The following is a 22,223-nucleotide window of genomic DNA, read 5'->3' on the forward strand; positions in this document are numbered from 1 at the left end:
ACTCCAAAGGCTCTGTGTCCTACAAGGGACTTGACCTCCTGCTCCTAGAAGCCCTGCTAGAGCTTAGCTAAGCATCTTAAGTGCAGGAGCTGAGATGGAGTTCTTGTGCCAAGAGTTTTGTAATTCTCGTCATTTTGAAAATTTGCTTTGTTATCTTTTTAACATTTTGACAATAATGTGCCCAAGTGTGATTTTCTTTGTAGTTAAACTGTTTGTTCGTCACTGAATTTCTTAGAAGTATAGGTTTAATTTTTCACTGAAGTTGAAAATGTTTTAGCCGTTATTGTTTCAAATGGTTTTTCTGGTTGGTTCTTGCTGCCTCTCGGAACTGCATATGTTACTGAGGCTGTTCATTTTGTTATTCAGTCTTTTTCATTTTGCTCCTTCTGCTTTCATAATTTCTATTGCCTCGTCTTCAAATTGACTGACGCTTGTGTCTTCTCCAACCATCAGGTTCATTTTTTATTTCCAGTTTTGTAATTTGCAGTTCTAGAATTGCCGTTGATTCATTACTATAGTGTTCATCACCCAGCTGAGATTCCTGTCTTTTCATTACGTCTGTGAACATATTCATAGTAGTTACTTTAAAATCCTTGTTTCAGGATTTAGAGGATCTATTTCTTTCAGCTCTTCTTTCTCTTGACTAAGGAGTAACATTTTCTTATTTCTTCATATGTTTAGTAATTTGTGCTTTTATACTGGTTATTGGGATGTAATATTGTACAGACTAAATTCTGTTACCTTCTGAAGAGTTTTGATTTTTGTTCTAGCAGATAGGTTTGGTTGGCCGCAAAGTCTGAACTGCCTGCTTCTGATATAAAAGCAATAGTTGAGAGAGATTTTAGGACTTGGGGTTTTCAGACTTCCAAGTGCATGTTTTTGGCAGGCTGCATAGTCTCCCCATGTATGTAGTTGAGAAGCCGGTCGGGGATTTGGGCAGAGTTCATGCTCATATTTTGATTTCTTTTTTTCCCCCACGGCTTCTTCTTTACAGGATTTTCCCCCTTCTTTTTTCAGCCTCTCTGGCAGCCCTAGATCCATTCTCTGATCGTTTGTGTGAGTCAGTAAAACTGTGGTTTCCTGCATAAGGTCTAGTTGCCCTGCCTAGCTTAGCTCCCTTGGATATGGAGGCACATAAATGCATCTCATCCACTTTCCCTTCTTGCAAAGGTGGACTTTCCTTTGATTTGGTCCTTTTGGTTTCTCTCTACTANAGATCATGTCCTAAGCGAAAGTCGGACGCTTAACCGACTAAGCCACCCAGGCGCCCCTCTCGCTACTATTTTCAAATGGTTGATTTTATGATATTTTGTTCAGAAGCTGTCATTTTTATCTGAAGGAAGGTTTGCCTAATTAAGACTTCTGTAGGCAGAACCTCTATTTTGTTTGTGTACTCTTTTGCTAATTGTATACAGTTTCCATTGAGAATTTATAATGTCTTTCAGAGTTTTGTACTCTTCTTTGTTAATGTTTTACTGGTTGGGGCTCCTGGGTAGCTCAGTCAGTTAAGCGTCTGACTTTAGCTCAGGTCATGATCTCACAGTTCGTGAGTTCGATTCCTGCATTGGACTCTGCTGACAGCTCAGAGCCTGGAGCCTGCTTCTGATTCTGTGTCTGCCTCTCTCTCTCTGCCACTCCTCTGCTTGTGCTCTGTCTCTCTCTCAAGAATAAATAAAACATTTTAAAAAAAGTTTTCCTGGTCATTCTTACTTATTTTGGTATATTTGTAGTAACTTTGAGCTTTTTATTGAGATTGCATCAAATAAGAAATTTGGCAGAATTGATGTCACTGTGATGTTGTGTTCATTAATAGGAAGATACTCGGTATTCTCTTTGCTTAGTTTGCGTTTGTGTTCTTTAGTAATAATTAAAATGTTTCTTTGTGTAGCTTTGCCACATTTATACTTACATTTATTCCAGATGCTTCATGTATTTTGTTATAAATTGATTCTTTTAAAAAATACTTTTTCTTACATAAACAAGCAAGAATTTTACTAGCTAGAAGCAAATTTATTATTTTTAAGTAAACTTTCCAATTTTGGAGAGAGAGATTACAACAAACAGTAGAACTGAGGCTTGTATGAATATACCTTGTGAGGCAAGTTAGGAAGTGGCTGAGTTAGGCTTGGGATCTGGGTTGGCCTGCCTGTTGATTGATTGCATGTTCTGAACAAGGACCGTTTATCATTTTCTGATTTATTTCAAGCCTTGAATAAAAGCACAATTTAAGCTTTTCTCTCTTTTAGATTCTGGTTCTGTGTCAGTGTCAGAATTCCTTTAGTGAAATTGTCATTCTATTCTCATAAGAGCAGAATAGCCTCTTAATCTAATCTTTTGTTCATCATTCTCCTTGGATTATTTTCAAAGGCGGAAGAGTAAGCTGTATACTTTCCCTTCTGTGGTTTACATTCAGATTTCATAACACTCTAGAATGTAGGTGATTTTGTTACGATTTAAACTACATGGTGTTCTATGTTTTCAATAGATATTTGATAGATATAAGAACCATGTATGGTCATGGGTTTTATAGTCAGTACATCTTTGGGGAAAAAAAGATTTAAATTATTTTCTAGTTTCTTGGCTTTTTCTGACTTTTCCTAAAAAACGTGAGAATGTGTAAAGTATCTTAAAAGGGTGGTGGGGAGTATCTAAAAATTTATTTGTAAAAGTTGTGGCCCCCAAGGCAGGGCCTGAAATGTGTCCTTTGCCCCTGGAGCCCTGCTGCATGGGGGGTGTGTTTTCGGCCACAGGAAGACAGCACTTCTCACCATTGTCTTTTGAAATGTTGATTCACTTAGCTCATTAGCAGTGTGCACCTGGAGTTAATTGTTTGATTTTTATTTTCAACAATTGTTTTGAAACGATTCTTCCTCCTCTTTGGAAATTTTGATGATTTTGTAATATGAGAGAGATGGAGTTTGAGTTTTGATTCTGTAAAAGTACCACTTCTGACCTGTTGACCAGTGAAGAGTTCCATTCCAGACTGCCTTTGAAGCTCTCCTTCCCCACCTCCCACAGATAAGAAGTTACTTTGAAATACATTGTGCTAGGGAAAATAGGGAAAAATTATCTCTGAGCTGCTGATGTTCTGGAAAGAGATGTGGAAGAGATGAAGAAAAAGTTTGAGATCTTTCTGGCCTGTGTCTTTCAGGTGCATTGATATTTTTGAAAACTAGACACAGCAGATATTTTATATTCATACTGCCGTTTAAGAATTTGGTACTTTCACATATCTTTAGTCCTCACAACAGGTTTTCAAAACTTTTAAGGTGGTATTATGCTCTATTAGAATAACGTCAAAATGCATTTCCTTCTCCTTTGTAGTAATAAGAGAGCAATAATAACTTATGGTAAAACTGAATATGTGAGTTTCTCAGACAAATAATGTGAAAATATTAACTGTGAATATGTATCTAATTTAAGTGAAACTTTTCCTGTATTAAAAAGACCAGTTGACATCCATTTTTAGATAAGTTGTTGAACTAGATTGTAAAATAATGCACTGTTAGTAAGGCTAATGGCATAGGTATTAGACCTTTTGTTGTGAGTAGTGGAAATTGGAAAGGGCATTATAGGTATGATTTCATTAAGCTAGAGAGCATTGGTGTTCACATTTTTAAAACATAATCATAACTTATCTGGAGTCACATGTTCCATTTTATTGGCTTCCTTCATATAGAAAATATAGAAACCAGCACTAAAAGCCTGTGAAAAAGTGAAGCGATGTATATATTTTCTGGGTGAAGGAAGTATTCTGTGCATTTCCCATGTTTTACATCATGGTATTTTGAATAACCATGCTTCCATGTTCACATCAATTTTTTGTTTTTCAATTTATGCACAGCACTTGCTCTGAAATTTGGGGACTGAGTACACCAAATACGATAGATCAGTGGGATACAGCAGGCCTTTACAGCTTCTCTGAACAAACCAGGTGAATATTCTGCCCTCTATGGAATCCTAGCAATCTTGGGGCGGGGGGGTTGTTTTGGAAGACCTGTAATGGGTTGCTCACTATCATTTTGCCTAGGATGTTTCCTTAATGTAAATAAGGCATGGCATTTAAAATACCTGCATGCCAGTATTAATGATATATATTAAATGTGTCAGCTGCTGTTTTGATCAATGAAATTCTAGTTTTGAATCTTCCTTAAATTACTGCATCCCCTAAAGAATAGGAACTTTGATAATAACTATATTCTCATTTGATTTTGAGATTAGATTATAATCTGTTGTTGGCCTAATATTCAAGTAGATACCTAACGAGTTTTTGCTAAATTTCTTGCTATCGTCTAAAACTCATCTTCTTTATACTAATAAGTACGTAGATATTTACCAAACCCCTTCTATCACAGTTTACGCGAGGCTAACTCATTTTTTATGTTCTCTTTTTTTAAAAGTCACCTTATTCTCTTTTTGAGCATATTGGTATTTGTCCATTTCATCCCATCATACTCATCACCATCTGCATATACGTGTGAGCTGTAGGAATATACCTTGGTACTCAAAACAATCACAACTGGGTAATGAATTACATTGGTTTGAGTAAGTTACTTTACATCATTGTTGGTACTTAACCATTCTTCCCACTAGTTCCTTTTGTTGATAACTCAGTCACCTACAGTATTAATGCCCTTCAAAGCATCCCTAAATAAGAGTTTGATTTACTCAAGATAGAAGTTGACAAAAAGTTTTTTGAGCATACTCTTTGATCCTTTTTTAAAAAAATCAATTTCCTCCCGAGTGGTTAGCCATTCATTGACATCTGAGCCATTTATGTAGCATATTTATGAGAAACATCTGTAGTGCTGCTGCTTAATTTTATATTAGACCCATTAAATAGTACATTTTTCTTCCTTGTACTCACTAAAACTAACTAAATGTCTGTCATTCCTTTCTTTATGCTCTTGTTGTATTAATTTAGCCCAGTCAACTGCACCTACTTTTTTTTTTTTAAAGTTCCCACGTTTCTTTCCCCTTGCTTCTCGACAGGTCTCTGGATGGCCGCCTGCAAGTGTCTCATCGGAAAGGACTGCCGCATGTGATATACTGCCGATTGTGGCGCTGGCCTGACCTTCACAGTCACCATGAACTCAAAGCCATTGAAAACTGCGAATATGCTTTTAACCTTAAAAAGGATGAAGTATGTGTAAACCCTTACCACTACCAGAGAGTTGAGACACCAGGTAGAAAAATTAGATTCGTTTTCCTTGTTTTAAATTAAATACTTGAACTTAAGTAAAGTAGGCACTCCTATGTAATTGACCCTGGGAAATTTTGGTACAGAATTCCAAGAAATTACCTGAAATTTAGTGTATTATTTGGTGATCATTAAAAATACTTTTTAAATGTTTCAAATATGGGAAAATAAACCTTTTGAGGGTAAGAGCTGTCAGTTTCTTGGGCTAGCATACTATTTGACCTCAAAATTACATATCCAAGAAATTTTTTTTTTTTTTGGTAATGTAATATTTATTTTTGAGAGATTGTGTGTGCATCAGCGTGAGTAGGGAAGGGGCAGAGAGAGAGAGAGAGGGAGACAACAGAATCTGAAGAGGGCTCTAGGCTCTGAGCTGTCAGCACAGAGCCAACGCAGGGCTCAAACTCACGAACTACGAGATCATTACCTGAGCTGAAGTCAGATGCTTAACTGACTGCACCACCCAGACACCCCTATTCAGGAAATTCTAATCCCCAGATTCACAGTTTGGTTGGAACTAAACTGGTACACCTCTTTACACGTCTGCTGCCTGAGCTGTTTTCAGTCATTTTGTTCTTTTGGTATTTTTTTGAAGTACTTTAATTGCATCGTCTGTATCTAAGCACATTAGTGAAATCCGTAGCAAGACTTTTAGTTTACTTAGCTGTGTACTTGAAAATGTTTAAAAGGATATATAGCTCCTCGTTCCAGAAATGGTCTAAATCTGACTTCACAGATCTTTCCACAACTTTCTCCAACGGGGATATATGAACTCTTACGGTGATATAATATTACCGGAATATCCTTGTTCCTCAGAGTATGAGATAAATTGAAACATGGACATTTAGATTCTGGACCACATGGCAAATTAAAACCAATCAGATTTGTCAGTTTCTCAAGAACTAGTATAATGCCAAATTGATGTACCCTAAATTCTAAAAATTAAGCAGGCTAATTCCTTTTTTATGTGTGTGAAATTTTTTCATAAAGGTCTGGTCTGTCGTGCTTCCCTGGTGCCCATCCTGTACCCTTTGCCATTAACTCGAGTTCCTTTTCCTCTTACAGTTTTGCCTCCGGTGTTAGTGCCGCGGCACACTGAGATCCTGACCGAGCTGCCTCCTCTGGACGATTACACCCACTCCATTCCAGAAAACACTAATTTCCCAGCGGGGATTGAGCCACAGAGTAATTACATCCCAGGTACGTTCACCTTCTGCATCCCCTAAAAATTGGGATAGATACAAATTTTGTTCAAACATTCAAGTATTAGTAAATTGTGATTTGACTTTAAAAAAATGCTTTTGGGTTTTGAATAGAAACATCTACTTTGTTGGTTGATTATTTTGTGAAATGTATGAGCCTCATACTTTAAACACTTTTGTGTGGAGAAAAGTTTTACTTTATATTTCATTTTCTTTTGCAGTGGCTTTAATCAAAGTACTGTGAGAAGCAGAAAAGAAAAGATCTTAGTAAGTTTGTCTTAGTTGTTGAAGCTAAGAGAGATGCAGAATGTAAGCGAAATAACTGGTTCAGGAAAAAGGTATACCTGAAGCAGGTGTGACTGCAAATCACCCAAATAATCATTTTAATAGAGTTTGCTATTGTTCAAGAGAAATGTAATATGCCTTACAGGAGATACGATATTTGAGTTCCTACAGATGTAGCTACACTTCTGTACTACTGAAAATCATAAATCCTCTAATTTCTTTTTCATCTTGGCCTCAGTCACCTCTGCTGAGAAATGAATGAATTTAACTACATGGTCCTCAAATCCTGCTCAAATTACTGTATTATGTGATGTAGTGATACTCCACGATGCGTTTTTAGTTTTCACTGTTTTTAGGAGAGCTAGTATTTTCTAGCTTTTCTTACTTTCTTACTTTGTGTTTCCCATTTTTGTTTATTGGGGTTCCCCCCACCCCCCAGCAGAACTGAAAGGTACAATATTAGAATGAGGGTGGAGCTATACATCGGATATTTTAGTGTCTCACGTTTTTTTTCTTCTTGTATAACATGTCTCCATTCCACTCTCATTTTGGACGTCCAGCAGGAAATACATAAGGAACCTAGTTTCGGGTATATTTAAAAAAAGATTTCTTTAATATGTCTCATGGAATAATGCTTCTTCATTGACAATTTTTAAAACATTAAAGATTTTTTAAAAATAGCTAATTTTAAAGGTAGAAAGTGTTTCCTGATTGTTTTAATGTGCATAATTTCTTTACAATTCTTTTGTTCCAAAGGAGGGTTTAAGACTGCTTTTTAGGTTGCTAGGAAACACACTTTTTGAGAAGTTAGGAGGGAAGGGCCTAGGGTGGGGTTGGGGGGAATGTGAAGACCAGCAGGGAGGGCAGGGATGAAACAGGTCACTTGCTAAGGAAAGACTTGGCTGGAAGTGGTTATGTGTGTGGAGAGTGGGGGGCGCATTTTAAGTCTTTGATGTAGGAATTCCTATTATTCAACAATACTAGGAAACCGGGACGTAAGCATACAGTCTTGTAAGACACCTACCCAGTAATTATTTGGAAGGCTGATAATCAAAATGGTTAGTGGTTTTTACTTGTGGAGATGCTTGGGTTTATTTTCCTTTCTTTCTTTGTTTAGATTTGGTTTATTTTACAAAGCAGAAAATCAAAAGTGGATCACACCTATTTGTTTTTCTGAACAATGGGGCTTTACACAGCTCCAACTGACAGTGAAAGCTAAGGGTTCACATTTTGTTCCACTTCAAAGGAAATTTTAGTATTTTCTCCAAAATGGTAATAGCTTTGTTATTTATTATTTTATAGATAATAATGGAGAAAAGTAAAACAGGATAAGGTATTTAAAAGTTCAGTATTTCTTCCTGTTTAGACCTTTGAGACATAGACAGTTAAACTGGCAAAGCTTAACTCTGTTTACTTTTATTAGCTTTAACCTTTAAGATAGTGCATATTGATGTCCATTATTCTTATTTTTGTGTTCTTTATTGCTTGAGTATTTGAAGATACTTTATTCTGAGAATTTCATCAATAGCACTTTTAGGGTATTGACACTTAATGAAGAGTTGAAACTTCAGTTCAAATTTACAGTTAGCTTGTTGAAGGGAGAGTGTAAAGGGTTAAACAAAGGAGCCCTTTAACCCACATTCTCTCCCTCTCCATTTTGATAATTACGTTATCCTGAATTGCTTATAACTATCCAGCCATGTAAATGTTGAACTGTTGATAATCACTTAAACTTAGTTGTCCTCCTTAAAGTTATATTTGGTAAAATTATATAAATGTATTTATTTCATACAAAGCTTATTCAGCTCTTCAGATGCCTCCTGAATGTAAACATTTTGTTCATAAAGCATCTTGGAAATGACACATTAGATCGTATTTTCTTATTTTCAGGGAGTATTTTACCTCAGGTTTGTGCAGTAGTCTGTGTTTGGATTTAAATTTCTGCTTCAGACACTCAGGATTTACTGGTTAGAAATTCCTGGAGAAATATACCTTTTAGTTGTAATTCAAGCTAGATCAGTCCTGAACCATGTTACTGTATCTTGCCCCATTGAACCCAATGTGAAGCCCATATTACTTTGTAATCTGAAATTTCATGTGTGTGGTATGTTGTGTGTTACATCCTTTAATCAGCTCTTATGTATACCCATCCATGATGGCCACTAGTTTAAAAAAAAAAAAAAAATTGTAGGTACTAATGACTTTGAAGCATGCTGATTCAGTAACCAGGTGTCTTTGAAGTTCTGTTTTTGGCTCTTGCCCCAGAAAATATCCATATGGGAATGAGCCAGATATGTAAATAATAGCTGAGAAAATATGCCTCAAGAGCTTGATCGTATTACAAGTAGGCATTAAGGATTCACCTATAAAATTTGGATCAAAACCTGAATTTTCAGCCCTTAGTACCAAATAATAGCCTTTCATAATCATGTTATATAATATTTGTATGTATTATTCAGAGTGACTCTTCGGTTATCTTTGGTAGCAGGACAAAGGTGGTGAGATGAGATTGCAACTGTGCTTGATTTGTTCTGAACTTTTGTAGAAACGCCACCTCCTGGATATATCAGTGAGGATGGAGAAACAAGTGATCAACAGTTGAACCAAAGTATGGATACAGGTAAAACTTACCTTTCAAAATTCCTCAACAGCGAGATAATACATTTTTGCCTTATTTGGAATCCACAAGAATTATTTATAACTTTTTTTTAATGTTTGTTTATTTTTGAGAGAGAGAGAGAGAGAGAGAGAGAGAATGAGTAGGGGAGGGGCAGAGACAGGGGGAGAGAGAATCTGAAGCAGGCTTCAGACTCTGAGCTGTCAGCACAGAGACTGATGCAGAGTTTGGACTCACGAACAGTGAGATCCTGACCTGAGCCAAAGTTGGAGACTTAGCCAACTGAGCCCCCAAGGCACCCCTAATTTATAACTCTTAAATTTAGAGAAGTTGGGATATGCATCCAAAAATGAATCTTCTATTTTGATATAATTGTATTTGAACCATTGAAGGGAGAGCCCTGTTGTCAATGAAAAATTAACACATGTTGTGCAGAATAATTGTTACAGGTTTCTCTCCTTAGATTAAATGAAAATTTGAGAGGACTAAACTACTTTCCTTTTTAAGTATTCTGTACTTCTGTTTAAAGTTTTAGTTACCCAGTGAAAAAAATGTGTTTGTGGTGAAAAGCCATAATGAACCCAGTAACAGATTTTCTGAGGAATTTGCAGGTGAGGGATGAGGATCAGCTTTTCAGTGCTCCTTTTTTTTTTTTTTTTTTAATGTTTATTTATTTTTGAGACGGGAAGAGAGAGATAGAGCATGAGTGGGGGAGGGGCAGAGTGAGGGAGACACAGAATCCAAAGAGGCTTCAGGCTCTGAGCTTTCAGCACAAAGCCTGACATGGGGCTTGTGCTCACGAACCCAACCGTGAGATCATGACCAGAGCCGAAGTCAGATGCTTAACTGATTGAGCCACCCAGGCACCCCATCGTACTCCTTTAACTTAAGAGTGAGTTCTGCATGATAGTAAATGGTTTACACAAAATACCTTGTACCTGAGCAGATTCAATGAATTCCTAATTTTTAGCTATCCACTCCAGATACAGTGGAGAAAAAGTTTTAGTGTGTAATAAATGTTATGTGTCAAAGCCTTAAAACAGTTCTTCTGTAATAAAATGTATAAGCCATCAGAACGAATTAGGTTGCAGGTGAAGTAGTTGTGTTGACATGGTGATTGTCTGGTGTCCTCTGTTTCTCCCTGTGTGCCATCTTAACGATTGGATGCTTTAGTATCACAGCCTGTCAAATTACGCCATCAGCTTTTCTACACAGTTTATACTAAAGCATTCTGTAGTTATGATAATCTAAGTTATTTTTAAACAAATTAGCATTGGCAGGAGTGGGGGCCTGGGGCCTGGCTTTCACAATAATTCTGTTGTTTAAATCTTTCCATTATTTAGACTCCCAGATAAAGAAGCTTCTGCTATAGCAGATTATACTTGTAACTGTTCAGAGTAGTAGATAACCAAGAAATGCAGATAATCTAATGATCACTGGGAATAACAGTACATCTTAATGCACATACCTTGCTGCAAATGATATTTGGCTTTCCAAATACATCTTCCTAATACGCCTGTATGCCAAAGATCTGTATTCTTGAACCAGTCGTGTTCCTTTTTGCCCCATCATGGACAACTGCCACTCTGACATTTAAAAATGAATGCCAGGAAAAGATGCTCAACATTATTAGTCATCAGGGAAATGCAAATCAAAACCACAGTACCGTACCGCTTCACCCCACTGCATTGGCTATACTCATAAAAAGATGACGGCACGGACAAGTTGGAGTCTTCATTTGTTGCAGGTGGGAATGTAAAGTGGTTCAGTTGCTTTGGAAAAGTTTGTTGTTTTTTAAAACGTTAAACATAGAGTAACAGTATGACCTAGCAATTTCACTCCTCGATGTGTAACCAAGAAAATTGAAGGCACGTCCACACTAAACTTGTACACCAACGTTCACTTAAGTATTATCCATAGTAGTCCAAAAATGGAGGCAGCCCAATTGTCCATCAAATGATGAATGGATAAATTAAATGAGGTATGTCTATGTGATGAAATATTATTCAACCATATAAAAGAATGACGTACTGATACGTGGTACAACAAAGATGAACCTTGAAACATTATATTGAGAGAAGCGACACACAGAAGGCCACAAGGATTCCAGTGAGTGCACAGATCTCTATTTGATCATAAGGCTGACACAGGGGAGGAGCAATGAGGTGGAGATGATCATTGGTTATGATAAAGGTCAAATTTGAGAAGGGGAGAATATGCGGAATCAACTACAGTGGATTCCGTGTTTTGGGGTCTTGCTTTGAACCTAAGCTAATATTTCTAATCCCGTTTCCGTGGGGAAATGTTGCCTGTTCCAAATGATACATGTCAGTTACTTCCTGTAATGACAGTGTGCATATTTGATTCATGAGGTGCTAAAAGTTGGTTTAACTACCAGGCTCCTACCCGCTATCTACTCCTCTCTCAGTGCTTGTACTGAGTTCTGACTGGCGCAGGACCCCCATTTAGAGCAAAACTGAACCCTCTTTAAACTCTGGTTTTTTAGAATTGTGAGAGTTTTCTAGATACTTAATAGATTTCTAACTTACTTCTATTACGGTCCAAAATAACATGTATGATTTCAGTGTTTAGAAATTTACTAACAACTGTTTTATGCCACAGTGTGGCTTCTTTGTGTAGATAAGAGTTCCATGTATAGTTGCAATGAATGTCTGTTCTGCACATGTCATGTTCTCTATATCACTTAGGGTGTGCTTGATGGTGGTGTTTAGCTCTTCCTAATCCTCTTTCATTTTTTCCTGCTTGTACTGTCAGTCATGGAGAGGAGTGTTAATGTCTCCGACTTGGATTTTGGATTTGTCCTTCTCTTCCTTTATGCCTGTCCGTTTTTGCTTCATGTATTTTGAATCCCAGTCATTGCCAGGTACACATTTAGAATTATTATGTCCTTCTGATGAATTTGACCCTTGTTATAAAATGTGTCTCCTTTTAACATCACCATTTCTTATTCAGTGGTTGTATGGTCAGCTTTTCATCCTTTGAGTTTGTATCTTTATGTTTAAAATGTGTCTCTTCTGGACAGCATTGTCTTTCCTACTCTATCAGTCTTTTTTTTTTTTTAATTGGAATATTTAGTCTCTCTTTATTTAATGTAATTATTCCTATCATTGGGTCTGGATTACCAGTTTGCTGTTTCTTTTCTCTTTGTCCCATCCCTGTTTTTTGTTCCTCTATGTATAATTTGCCTGCCTTCTTTCACAGTCATCAAATATGTTTGTGTTTGAATCCATTCTGTTCACTCTCTTGACTTTTTAACAGCACTGCTTAGTAGTATTCTCAGAGTGTTCTAGCGATTACGATGTATATCCCAGTGTGATCACTTTCTCCTTAGATTGCTAAGTTGTGACATTTTACAGTTTCATGTGCAGCGTAAGCATTTTACAGCACTAATTCCATTCGCCAAACTCTGTTATTTGTGCTTCTATTGTTCTTTATTTTACTCCTATGTGTGTATAAACCCTGAAGTGTGTTATTTTTGCTTTAGACTTCGAGGTGGTGCTGGTGGTTTCTTTAAAGGGTTAAAAAATAACCTTTTGTGTTTACCTACATATTTACCATCTCTGCCCTTCCTTCCATCCCCTGGACATTTGTCCAGTCGTTTTGGTGCCATTTGTTGAAGAGACGTTTCTTTCTCTGTTAATTGACCTTGGCTTCTTTGTTGAAATTCAAATGATGTATAACAGGGCCTAACTTTTGGTTTGCTTTAAGCCAGTTCAGTGAATTCATTTCAGATTATCTATTTTTCAGTTTTACAGTTTCCAGTTTAAAGTCTATATCTGGTAATTCCAGTATTTGCTTCACATGTAGGTCTGCTTCTGTTGACTTTTATCTTTGCATGAAGGGTCAGTTTTTCCTGCTACCTTGTATGCCTCATGTTGGTTTTTAATTGGTCGCTGAAATAATGCTGGAGAGTCCTACCGATCGTATTCTCCTTGGAAAGCCTTCCGCTTTTCTCTCTGGTTGCCAAGTTAAGGAGCTGATCTTTTCCACACGATTAGGAGTTGAGTTGGATGGATGATGATTTGATGTTTTAATTAATGTCAAATCACCACAAGCTTGAAGGTGGGGGCAGCCTCCTCCCTCAGCAGGTTTTCGGATAGGAGTGTGGCAAGGCTGCAGGGTCTCTCGCTGCTTTCCAGCCCTGCCCCGAACCCCTCGTGCTCCCCCGTACTCTGCTAACGGCCTGTGGGTTAGAATTGAGTTGGGAAGAGGACTACATCCATGCTTGGGCTTTCAGACTCCACTTACCCATGCGTGGTCATTAAAATGTTTGTTGGTTTTTCTTTCGGCAAGCCCAGTCCTATGCATGTCTGTGTCCTGACTTGGTGGATGCTCTCAGCCATGAAAATTGTTCCTGCTCTCTGCTTACATAGGAAGACCTCATCCCCCTCTGCAAACTAGTGCACTTAAACTTCATAAACCAATCTCCAGCTTTTTGGTAACTCTAAAGGAAAATAGAATTTTGTGTGTGTTTCCAGTATTTTCTCACGGTTATTTTAGGAGTCAGGGTTTTCCTCCATCTTCTGTGTTGTAATTATAAGGGAAACCATGTAGAAGTTATTAATGAAAACAAAAGCATCTTTATTCTCATCAACAGAATTTATGTTTGTTGAAAATTTAAAAATGCATAGAACATAATTTTTTGAGCTGGAATTGACAGATTACATGTCTTTCTTTTTTTTTCCTTTTTGCTTTAATATTTCAACCATTCTATGTCAAATGGAGAATATTTTACAGCTGAAATTATGCTGCAACATTTTGAATTCTATAAGTGGGTGTTCATTATAAAAAGTTAAAGAGCGGTTAAAAAAATAAGACATTCCATGTAATTTACATCATCTAGTAGTAATTATACTCTTAATTTTAAAAGGTTCAGTGTTTACCAAGAATAAAAATGAAAACAACATTGCAGTGAACATCATAGAAAAAGAGCTAGAAAGTGGCAGAAAAATGCACCTAGAATTCAGATTCTAGATACCTCATTCTTGACTACTGCACTGGACTTGTTTTGGCTGCTTTCATGACATGAGGAGAAATGAGATTCACTGCTGTGGTAGGGCTTGCTTGGTAATGAGGTAGGGCTAAGGTTGAAGGAGTACCCCATGATTCCCAGTTTCCCGAAGGGTTTGTGGAAGAGATTGGTCTGGATTCAGTAAATTAGGTTGTTTTTTTCAAAGCTTGCTTTTTAAGCATGTTTGGTGTAAAAACAAGAGTAGATAATTTCGGTTCTTCAGGGTTCTACTGTAATAGAAGAGCAAAGGCATTCAGGTGAAATCCCCGTAAGACCTCTTTAACTGTCCTTTTGTATGTGCCTTTTGAAAATAATTCTATTTTTATTGTTTCATGTGAGATCTGTTCATTTATGGTTGGCTAACATACTCAAAATTAGTACTATGTTTTTAGCCATTAATTTTGCTCAAGCAATCTAAACTAACACTTCTCAAAAAAATTATAAATCCTAAACATATAATTCATCTCATACCAAATGAATTCCATTTGGAGCAAACATTTAAATGTTAAAAATGAAACCCTATAATTTTTAGTACATGACAATGAGGAATTTTTTAAATAATCTGAACAAGTAATATGCAAGGTTTAAAACCATCAGAAAAAATACCAACCAATTTAAATAAATAAAATTTAAAATGTTACCGCCACACACCTGTGAGAATGGCCAAAATCCAAATACCGGTGACACCAAATGCCGAACGGAGAGGATGCGGAGCGCCAGGAATTCTCGTTCATGGCTGGTGGGAATGCAGAACGGTACTGCCCCTTTGGAAGACACATTTTGGCCACTTCTTCCAAAACTAAACATACTCTTACCATATGATCCAGCAGTCACACTCAGTGGTGTTTCCCAAAAGAGTTGAAAGTGGATGGACACACAGAAAGATGCATATGGACACACAGAAAGATGCATACGGACGTGGATAGTAGGTTTATTCATAATTGCCGGAACGTGGAAACAACTAAGATGTTCTTCAGTAGGTGAATGGATAAATAAACTGTGATATATCCAGAGAATGGAGTATTACACAGCACTAAAAAGCTATGAACTACCAAGTCACAAAAAGACATAGAGGAACCTTAAATGCACAATGCAAGTGAAAGAAGCCAAACTATAAAAGGCCACATACTTTATGATTGCAACTATGTGACATTCTGGAAAAGGGAAAACTGTAAAGACCAAACAATGATATGTGATATCCCAGGGGTTGGAGGCGAAGAAGAGGTGAATAGACAGAGCACAGGGGAGTTTTATTTTTGATGAGACTACATGGTGAATATATGTTGTATGCCTGTCAGAACCCATAGAATGGCCCAAGAATGAACCCTAGTTAGTGTAAACTGTGGGCTTTGACTCCCTCTCTCTCTGAACCTCCCCTGTTCACACTGTCTCTCTCTCTCTCAGAAATAAATAAAATATTAAAAAATAAAAGTGGGGGCGCCTGGGTGGTTCAGTCGGTTGAGCGTTGACTTTGGCTCTGGTCATGATCTCACGGTTCGTGGATTTGAGCCCCGCGTCGGGCTCTGTGCTGACCGCCAGCTCAGAGCCTGGAGCCTGTTTCAGATTCTGTATCTACCTCTCTCTCTGACCCTCCCCTGGTCACGCTGTGTTTCTCTCAGAAATAAATAAAACATTAAAAAAATTTTTTTTAATAAACTGTGGGCTTTAGGTGATGTGTTGATGTGTTGGTGTCCTTGATTAGCAGCAAGTGGACCATCGTGGTGCTAGGTGCTCGCTGCAGAGGAGGTCGTATGTGTGTGTGGGTATGTGGGAGTTCTCTGTACTTTCATTGTACTCACTTTTGCTGTGAACCTAAACCTGCTCTAAAAAGAAATGTCTGATTTTAAAACATTAATGTCACCTTGAAAGCTATGTCAAAAGAAACGAAAAACTTGGGTGAAATAGTTGCGAATGAATGACCAGTCTTTTTTTTTTTTTTTTTTTTTTTTATNATGAATGACCAGTCTTAATAACCAATTTCAAATTTTAATTTTTTTAAAGTTTATTTATTTTGAGAGAGAGAGAGCACACCTGCGGGGGCTGGGGGAGGTGTAGGGACTGGGGAGAAAGAATCGCAAACAGGCTCCTTGCTGTCACTGCAGAACCCAGTGGTGGGGCTTGATCTCACAAACTGTGAAATTATGATCTGAACCAAAATCAAGAGTCAAATGGTTAAACCAACTGAGCCACCCAAATGCCCGATTTTGAAATTTAAAACTGCTTACGAATCAAGAAGTAAGATAGTAGGTAGTAGAAAAATGGACAGAAGTACACAAATGTGCTATTTATAACAAAAAATAAAATATAGAGCAGCCTCTCTAACCCTATCAAATAGGCAGCTGTCAGAAGATGGTGACACAGTGTGAAGATACACTAGCTCGTAAGTTGTGGGACCAGTCATTTTGGGAGGTACTCTGATACTTATAAAAATGTAATATACATTCTTTTTGATCTAAAATTTCCTTATTGGAAAAGGTATCCTGCAACTATAGGCAAACTTGTATGCAAAGATACACAAGGATTCTTCTAGATGCTTCAGCATCTGGAAACCAGTGTCTGAACACTGAAGATATTCATTACTTCTCATTACTGGAAGTCGCAGACTTGTTGCGGTATGCATATATGAGTATTTGGTTAATTATCAGTTAATTTGCCTCTTTAAAAAAGTTTCTAAATTGTTAGCTTATTTTAACTCTTTAAAATTTTAGGAGTCATTATAATGAACCGTTCTTTCTAAATCTGTTCACTTTTTATAAGTGACAGACAGGTATTTAATAGAGGAATCAATAGTTGAAAGATATGAATAATTGGGCAGTTGCTTCCATTTCTCATGGTAGCTTTGTTTATTTTATACCAGCTTCAGGAAACGGTGAGTTCTAGTTCATTGTTCTAAATATATTTTGACCTTTCTTAGTTGGACCTGTTGTGACTTGCCAACAGAGTTTTCAAACCGAAGTACAAAAAAAGAACTCAAGAACTTGATTTTTTTCAGGAAGATTGCTCTGCCTTCAAAAAAATAATTATCACCTGTTCTCTAGTTTTTGACTCCTCTGTTGTGTGGGGGTTGCCGTCTCACCTGTACTGCCTGGTACTTTGTCGAGGTTAGAATGGTGTGGGGGAGGGGAGGTCTGCGCAGGGCTGTGGTCTGACCTCTCTTATTCTGCATCTGCTCTGTTGCTGTGTTATTTGAAGTGTGGGGTCTGTGGGTCGTGCTTTTCAACATAACTTTCCCAAAACATGTATAGAAGATGATCAGAAAACAAAACGTATTCTGTAATTGTAATTATTTAGCAACGTTACAACAAGTGTGCTCTCAAATGCAATTGCATGGAAATGAGTGAAGTAGTCTCTGAATAACTCTGTTTTTTTCTTCTGTGTTTGTGTATTTTATGTAGTTGTGCCCCCTCTCCTTATTTTCTTGATTAGGTTTAACCTGTTTACATAAAACTGGAAGAAATGGATAATTGCTAAGAAAATATAACTTACCAAAACTGACTCACAGAAATAGAGCTATCTTAACAGTGAAGTTTCATAGAAGAAAAAGAGAAATGTCTTAGGGTAAACCCTAGAAAATTGTTAGCTACAAATAATTTTACACAGGAATTCTATCAAACTACTAAAAATGCTTTATTACAACGCTATGTAAATGTAAACTGTTCCAGAGCTTAAAAAAGACACAAAGCTTCTAGATTGTCTTCATGAGGCAGTGTAACATTGCACTTAGAACGTAAATCTGCAGACCAGTATTGTTTGAGATTATTGATGCAAAATGCTAAATAAGGAATTTTATCTCTCACCCCCAAGTCAACGTCCTGCGTAATGGGTAAGTACTAGAAGTATTCCCTTAAGGTTAAGAGTAAGTCAGGACTGTCCAACTCTCAAAACCGTTTTATCAAAGTGGGACACCCCCCCAAAATGATTCATAAATTAAAACACATGAAAGTTTTTTTAAAATTCTGCTTAATCAAAATTATGAAGAGTCATAAGACAGATGACCAAATATTTGTAACCTGCATCATAAAAGAACTGATATCCCTAGTACATAAAGAGCCTTCTGTAAATCAGCGAGAGTGATCAGCACCACTGTAGAAACGTGAGCAAAAGAATAGACTGTTCACAGAAAGGAATACAGTGTAAAAAAGTTTAATAAAGCTGTTCCATGTCTTTATAAGAGAAATGCAAATTAGAAGTATACTTGTTAAGGGGTGCTTGGGTGGCTCAGGCAGTTAAGTGTCCTGACTTTGGTTCAGGTCATGATTTCACGGCGTGAGTTTAAGCCCCGCATAGAGCCTGGAGCCTGCTTCGGATTCTCTCTCTCTCTCTCTCTCTCTCGCTCTCTCTCTCTCTCTCTCTCTCTCTCTCTCTCTGTCCCTCCCCTACTCGCACCCTGTCTCTCTCTCAAAAATAAACATAAGAAAAAAAATTTTTTTAAACTAGTTAAAACCCTGTTTTCACCTGTCAGTCGTAACACATAAGAATCCTCTCACTGTGTTGCCACTGGGAATGTAAACTGGTACAGTCTATATAGATGACAGTTTTGGCAAAATTGTGGATGTATAACCTTTGACCTGGAGGTTTCTCTTTTAAGAGAATGGTATGATTGAAAGTATGCAAAATGTACAAGGTCAGTCATTGTAATCTTGGTTCATAAAGCAAAAGATTGAAAATAGTCTTGAGTATCCATGAATACAGGATCATAATACACCATAACGTAAGGTTATGCAGCTTATATATATTTAGAGAGAGAGAGAGAAAGAGGGAGGAAGGGAGAGTGATAATTAAGGAAACATCAACATCCTTGACAGAGTACGGTAGTATAAAAGCAAAGTTCAGAATTGTTACCATCTGTAAATAAAAATCATGGTGGAAGGGCACAGAACAGTATACATGTGTTTGTGCGGTTCATAGACTGTTTCTGGAAAGGTGCACAAAGAACTAGGAACATTGAATGCCTTTGGGAAGGAGAACTGGGTGGCTAGAAGCTATGACTGTTCATCCTCTTATATGTTTTATATATTGAAGCCTCTAAAATCGAATACACATATAGCAATTGCATATTTTGAATTGTTAGGATGTAAATTATCTGTATTATTTGTGATAATTACAACCAGATATAATCAGTTTTATAATTATTTGGCCAGGACTTCTGGAAGTACTTGCATATCTGTTATAAAATTGAATCCTTTTGTTTCAGGATCTCCGGCAGAACTATCTCCTACTACTCTTTCCCCTGTCAATCATAGTTTGGGTAAGTGGCAAATACTTCCTCCCTCACCATTTTCTACTATATCCGCTAATTAAATGTCTTCTCTGATCATTATTTTTCATATACATGAGAAACAGATATCAATGAATAATCAAATGATTGTTCAAATTCATGCTTTTTAAAAATGATAATTTGCCTTAATACTATTAAAACTGTTTTCTGCTGTCACACTGAGTATAGAAACGGAATACATCTTTCTATCCGTGGAAATCATATTCTTTATGGAAAGTTTTATGACATTATGGCTAGATTTATATGGGGTTTATTTTATGATATTTTGTAATAGCAATTACTAATATAAATGGTGTATATCTATTTATTTGTACACACACACACACCACAAATGTGCATGGGATATGGGAGATTGTGTGTGTGTGTGTGTGTGTGTGTGTGTGTGTGTACATTGTGCAGTTTATTCTTGGCCTTCGTTTTACCTCAGTATTTCCCAATTTCTCTTCAGCTTCTACACTAGGAATATATTCTACAAAATTTTCATGATATTCCTTGTGTCTTTTAATCGAAATTATAGAAGTTAAATTCATGTGGTCCTAGTTTTCCCATGAAATATGTAGATTCTTTTGATTCTATATTCTGTTTCTACTTACATGCTTTTTGTGTTTTATTACTTTCTGTTTCTTGTATATGCGTGGGTTTTCTATTTTTGTAACTAGGGTAACTCACCGAGAATCTCATGTTAAAATAGACAATGTCAAAAATATGTCGTATTTTGTATTCTGTGATTATGATAGAATTTTTCTTCTTGTGGCTTTTGACTCAGTCCTTGCTCCAGCTTTATTCCACTTTATCCTACCAAAAATTAGTTTTATTATGTAAGTTGATTCACTTTACCCGTGATGGTTTTTACATTTGAACAGGAACTAGGATAAAACTACTGGTAGAACATGACCCACCAGAAAGTCTAAAAAAGATGTTTAAAGATTAGATGACCTCATGAGATGGGGGAAATTTGAAAAATTGAAAGTCTGGTATGATCTAATGGAGACTGGAGTCTGTGGTGTAGACGTTAAGTCTGTTTCCCGAGCTGCAGCCCATGTAGGCTGCCATCGAGCATGTGCAGATATCTGATGATATTCAGTCTTTTCTTGGCTTGAACTGTTCACACAACATTTCTTGCTTTTATGGGTTTGGTTTTTTTCCCCAGATTTGCAGCCAGTTACTTACTCAGAGCCTGCATTTTGGTGTTCAATAGCATATTATGAATTAAACCAGAGGGTTGGAGAGACCTTCCATGCATCACAGCCCTCACTCACTGTAGACGGTTTCACAGATCCATCAAATTCAGAGAGGTTCTGCCTAGGGTTGCTCTCCAACGTCAACCGAAATGCCACCGTAGAAATGACAAGAAGACATATAGGTATGTGTTTTTACCTTGCGTGAAGAACCAATGCCGTATACTCATAATGTGAGCATCACGCGGTTTACCACATCTAAAGGTCGTGTGCAGAAACGCCTGCCTTGTCTCTTGTCAGTTTGAGTGCACAGCTTTGCTGCTTTCATAGATTCGCTTCTCTCATAGATCTGCAAACTCTTACCTTTGGCTCCTCTTTACTGGGCACTCTTGATTCCAGGACGTCCTTCAATAAATATGTGTTAAAATTACTTTGCTGCACCTCCCACCAGTCAGAAAATTGTCATGTTCCGATTTCAGAATTATCATTTTAACAAACCGTGACTTTTTCAGTTTGTGGATGTCTCCTAGTATTTCCCTCTTCGGGGAATAATATATTAAATAATTGAATCTGCTCACCATTAATCTGAAGCAAGATCATTTTATTATAAAAAATTTTTTAATGCTTATTTTTGAGAGAGTGCGAGTGGGAGAGGACGGAGAGGTAGGGAGAGAGGGAGACACAGAAACCAAAGCAGACTCCAGGCTCTGAGCTGTCAGCACAGATCCCGACGCGGGGCTCGAACCTGTGAACTGCAGGATCATGACCTGGCTGAAGTCAGACACTAACCGACTAAGCCATCCAGGACCCCCTGAAGCAAGATACTTTAAACAAGAACTACTATTTAGTACATAGTTCAAAAAATAATTCAGAGGATTTCAAAATTAGGTAGTCCCAGACACCCTTTCAGAAAGTTTGTGAGGTCAAACTCTTTTCATAATGGTACCGAGATGCTGTTTGCCTTTTTTTTTTTCACTCTCATTCACTCATGAATGTACAGTGAAATATACCAGAAGCAACAAGGCATGTGATTTTGCAAGAGATTACATGTAGAATCTGATGAGAATCCAACTCTCTTAAGCCAGACATTAGAGAGTTTTACAAAAATGTAAAACATTGCTATTCTTACTGATTTGGGGCGGGGGGGGAGAGACGGAGGGAAGTAGTTATTTTTCATAAACATGTTACTTATGTCAGTATGTAATAGATTTATTATTTAGAGCTTTGAGCAAATTAATAGGTTTTTTTGAGTTGCAGTTTTAATATATAATGTGCTAAATTTCTGTGGATGCAATTCACATAAACAACTGAGTCTCCGGTAGTTTTTTTGGCAGTGAGGTAGAAAAAGTTTGACTAATATACCTGAACACAGTTCTCGTTTCCATAAAGTAACCTCTTTTAACAATAGTTTGCTTCTGTTTCTAATGAATT

General features: G+C 37.1%; 1 protein-coding gene across 2 annotated transcripts in view; it reads left to right on the forward strand.

The window, feature by feature from the left end:
* The window catches only part of SMAD2 (SMAD family member 2), a 61,652-nt gene that overhangs the window by 25,115 nt on the left and 14,314 nt on the right, over positions 1-22,223 (forward strand). The window contains exons 2-7 of one of the 2 annotated variants that reach the window (XM_077777715.1): positions 3,845-3,934; positions 4,993-5,186; positions 6,266-6,400; positions 9,233-9,307; positions 19,531-19,584; positions 20,765-20,977. In XM_077777715.1, coding sequence (XP_077633841.1) covers positions 3,845-3,934; positions 4,993-5,186; positions 6,266-6,400; positions 9,233-9,307; positions 19,531-19,584; positions 20,765-20,977 — 761 coding nt within the window. The remainder of the gene's footprint in view (positions 1-3,844; positions 3,935-4,992; positions 5,187-6,265; positions 6,401-9,232; positions 9,308-19,530; positions 19,585-20,764; positions 20,978-22,223) is intronic. The other variant, XM_077777716.1, reaches the window with a different exon arrangement.

Source organism: Crocuta crocuta, unplaced genomic scaffold (assembly GCF_008692635.1).
Source record: "Crocuta crocuta isolate KB4526 unplaced genomic scaffold, BGI_CrCroc_1.0 scaffold36, whole genome shotgun sequence".
Lineage (NCBI taxonomy): Eukaryota > Metazoa > Chordata > Mammalia > Carnivora > Hyaenidae > Crocuta > Crocuta crocuta.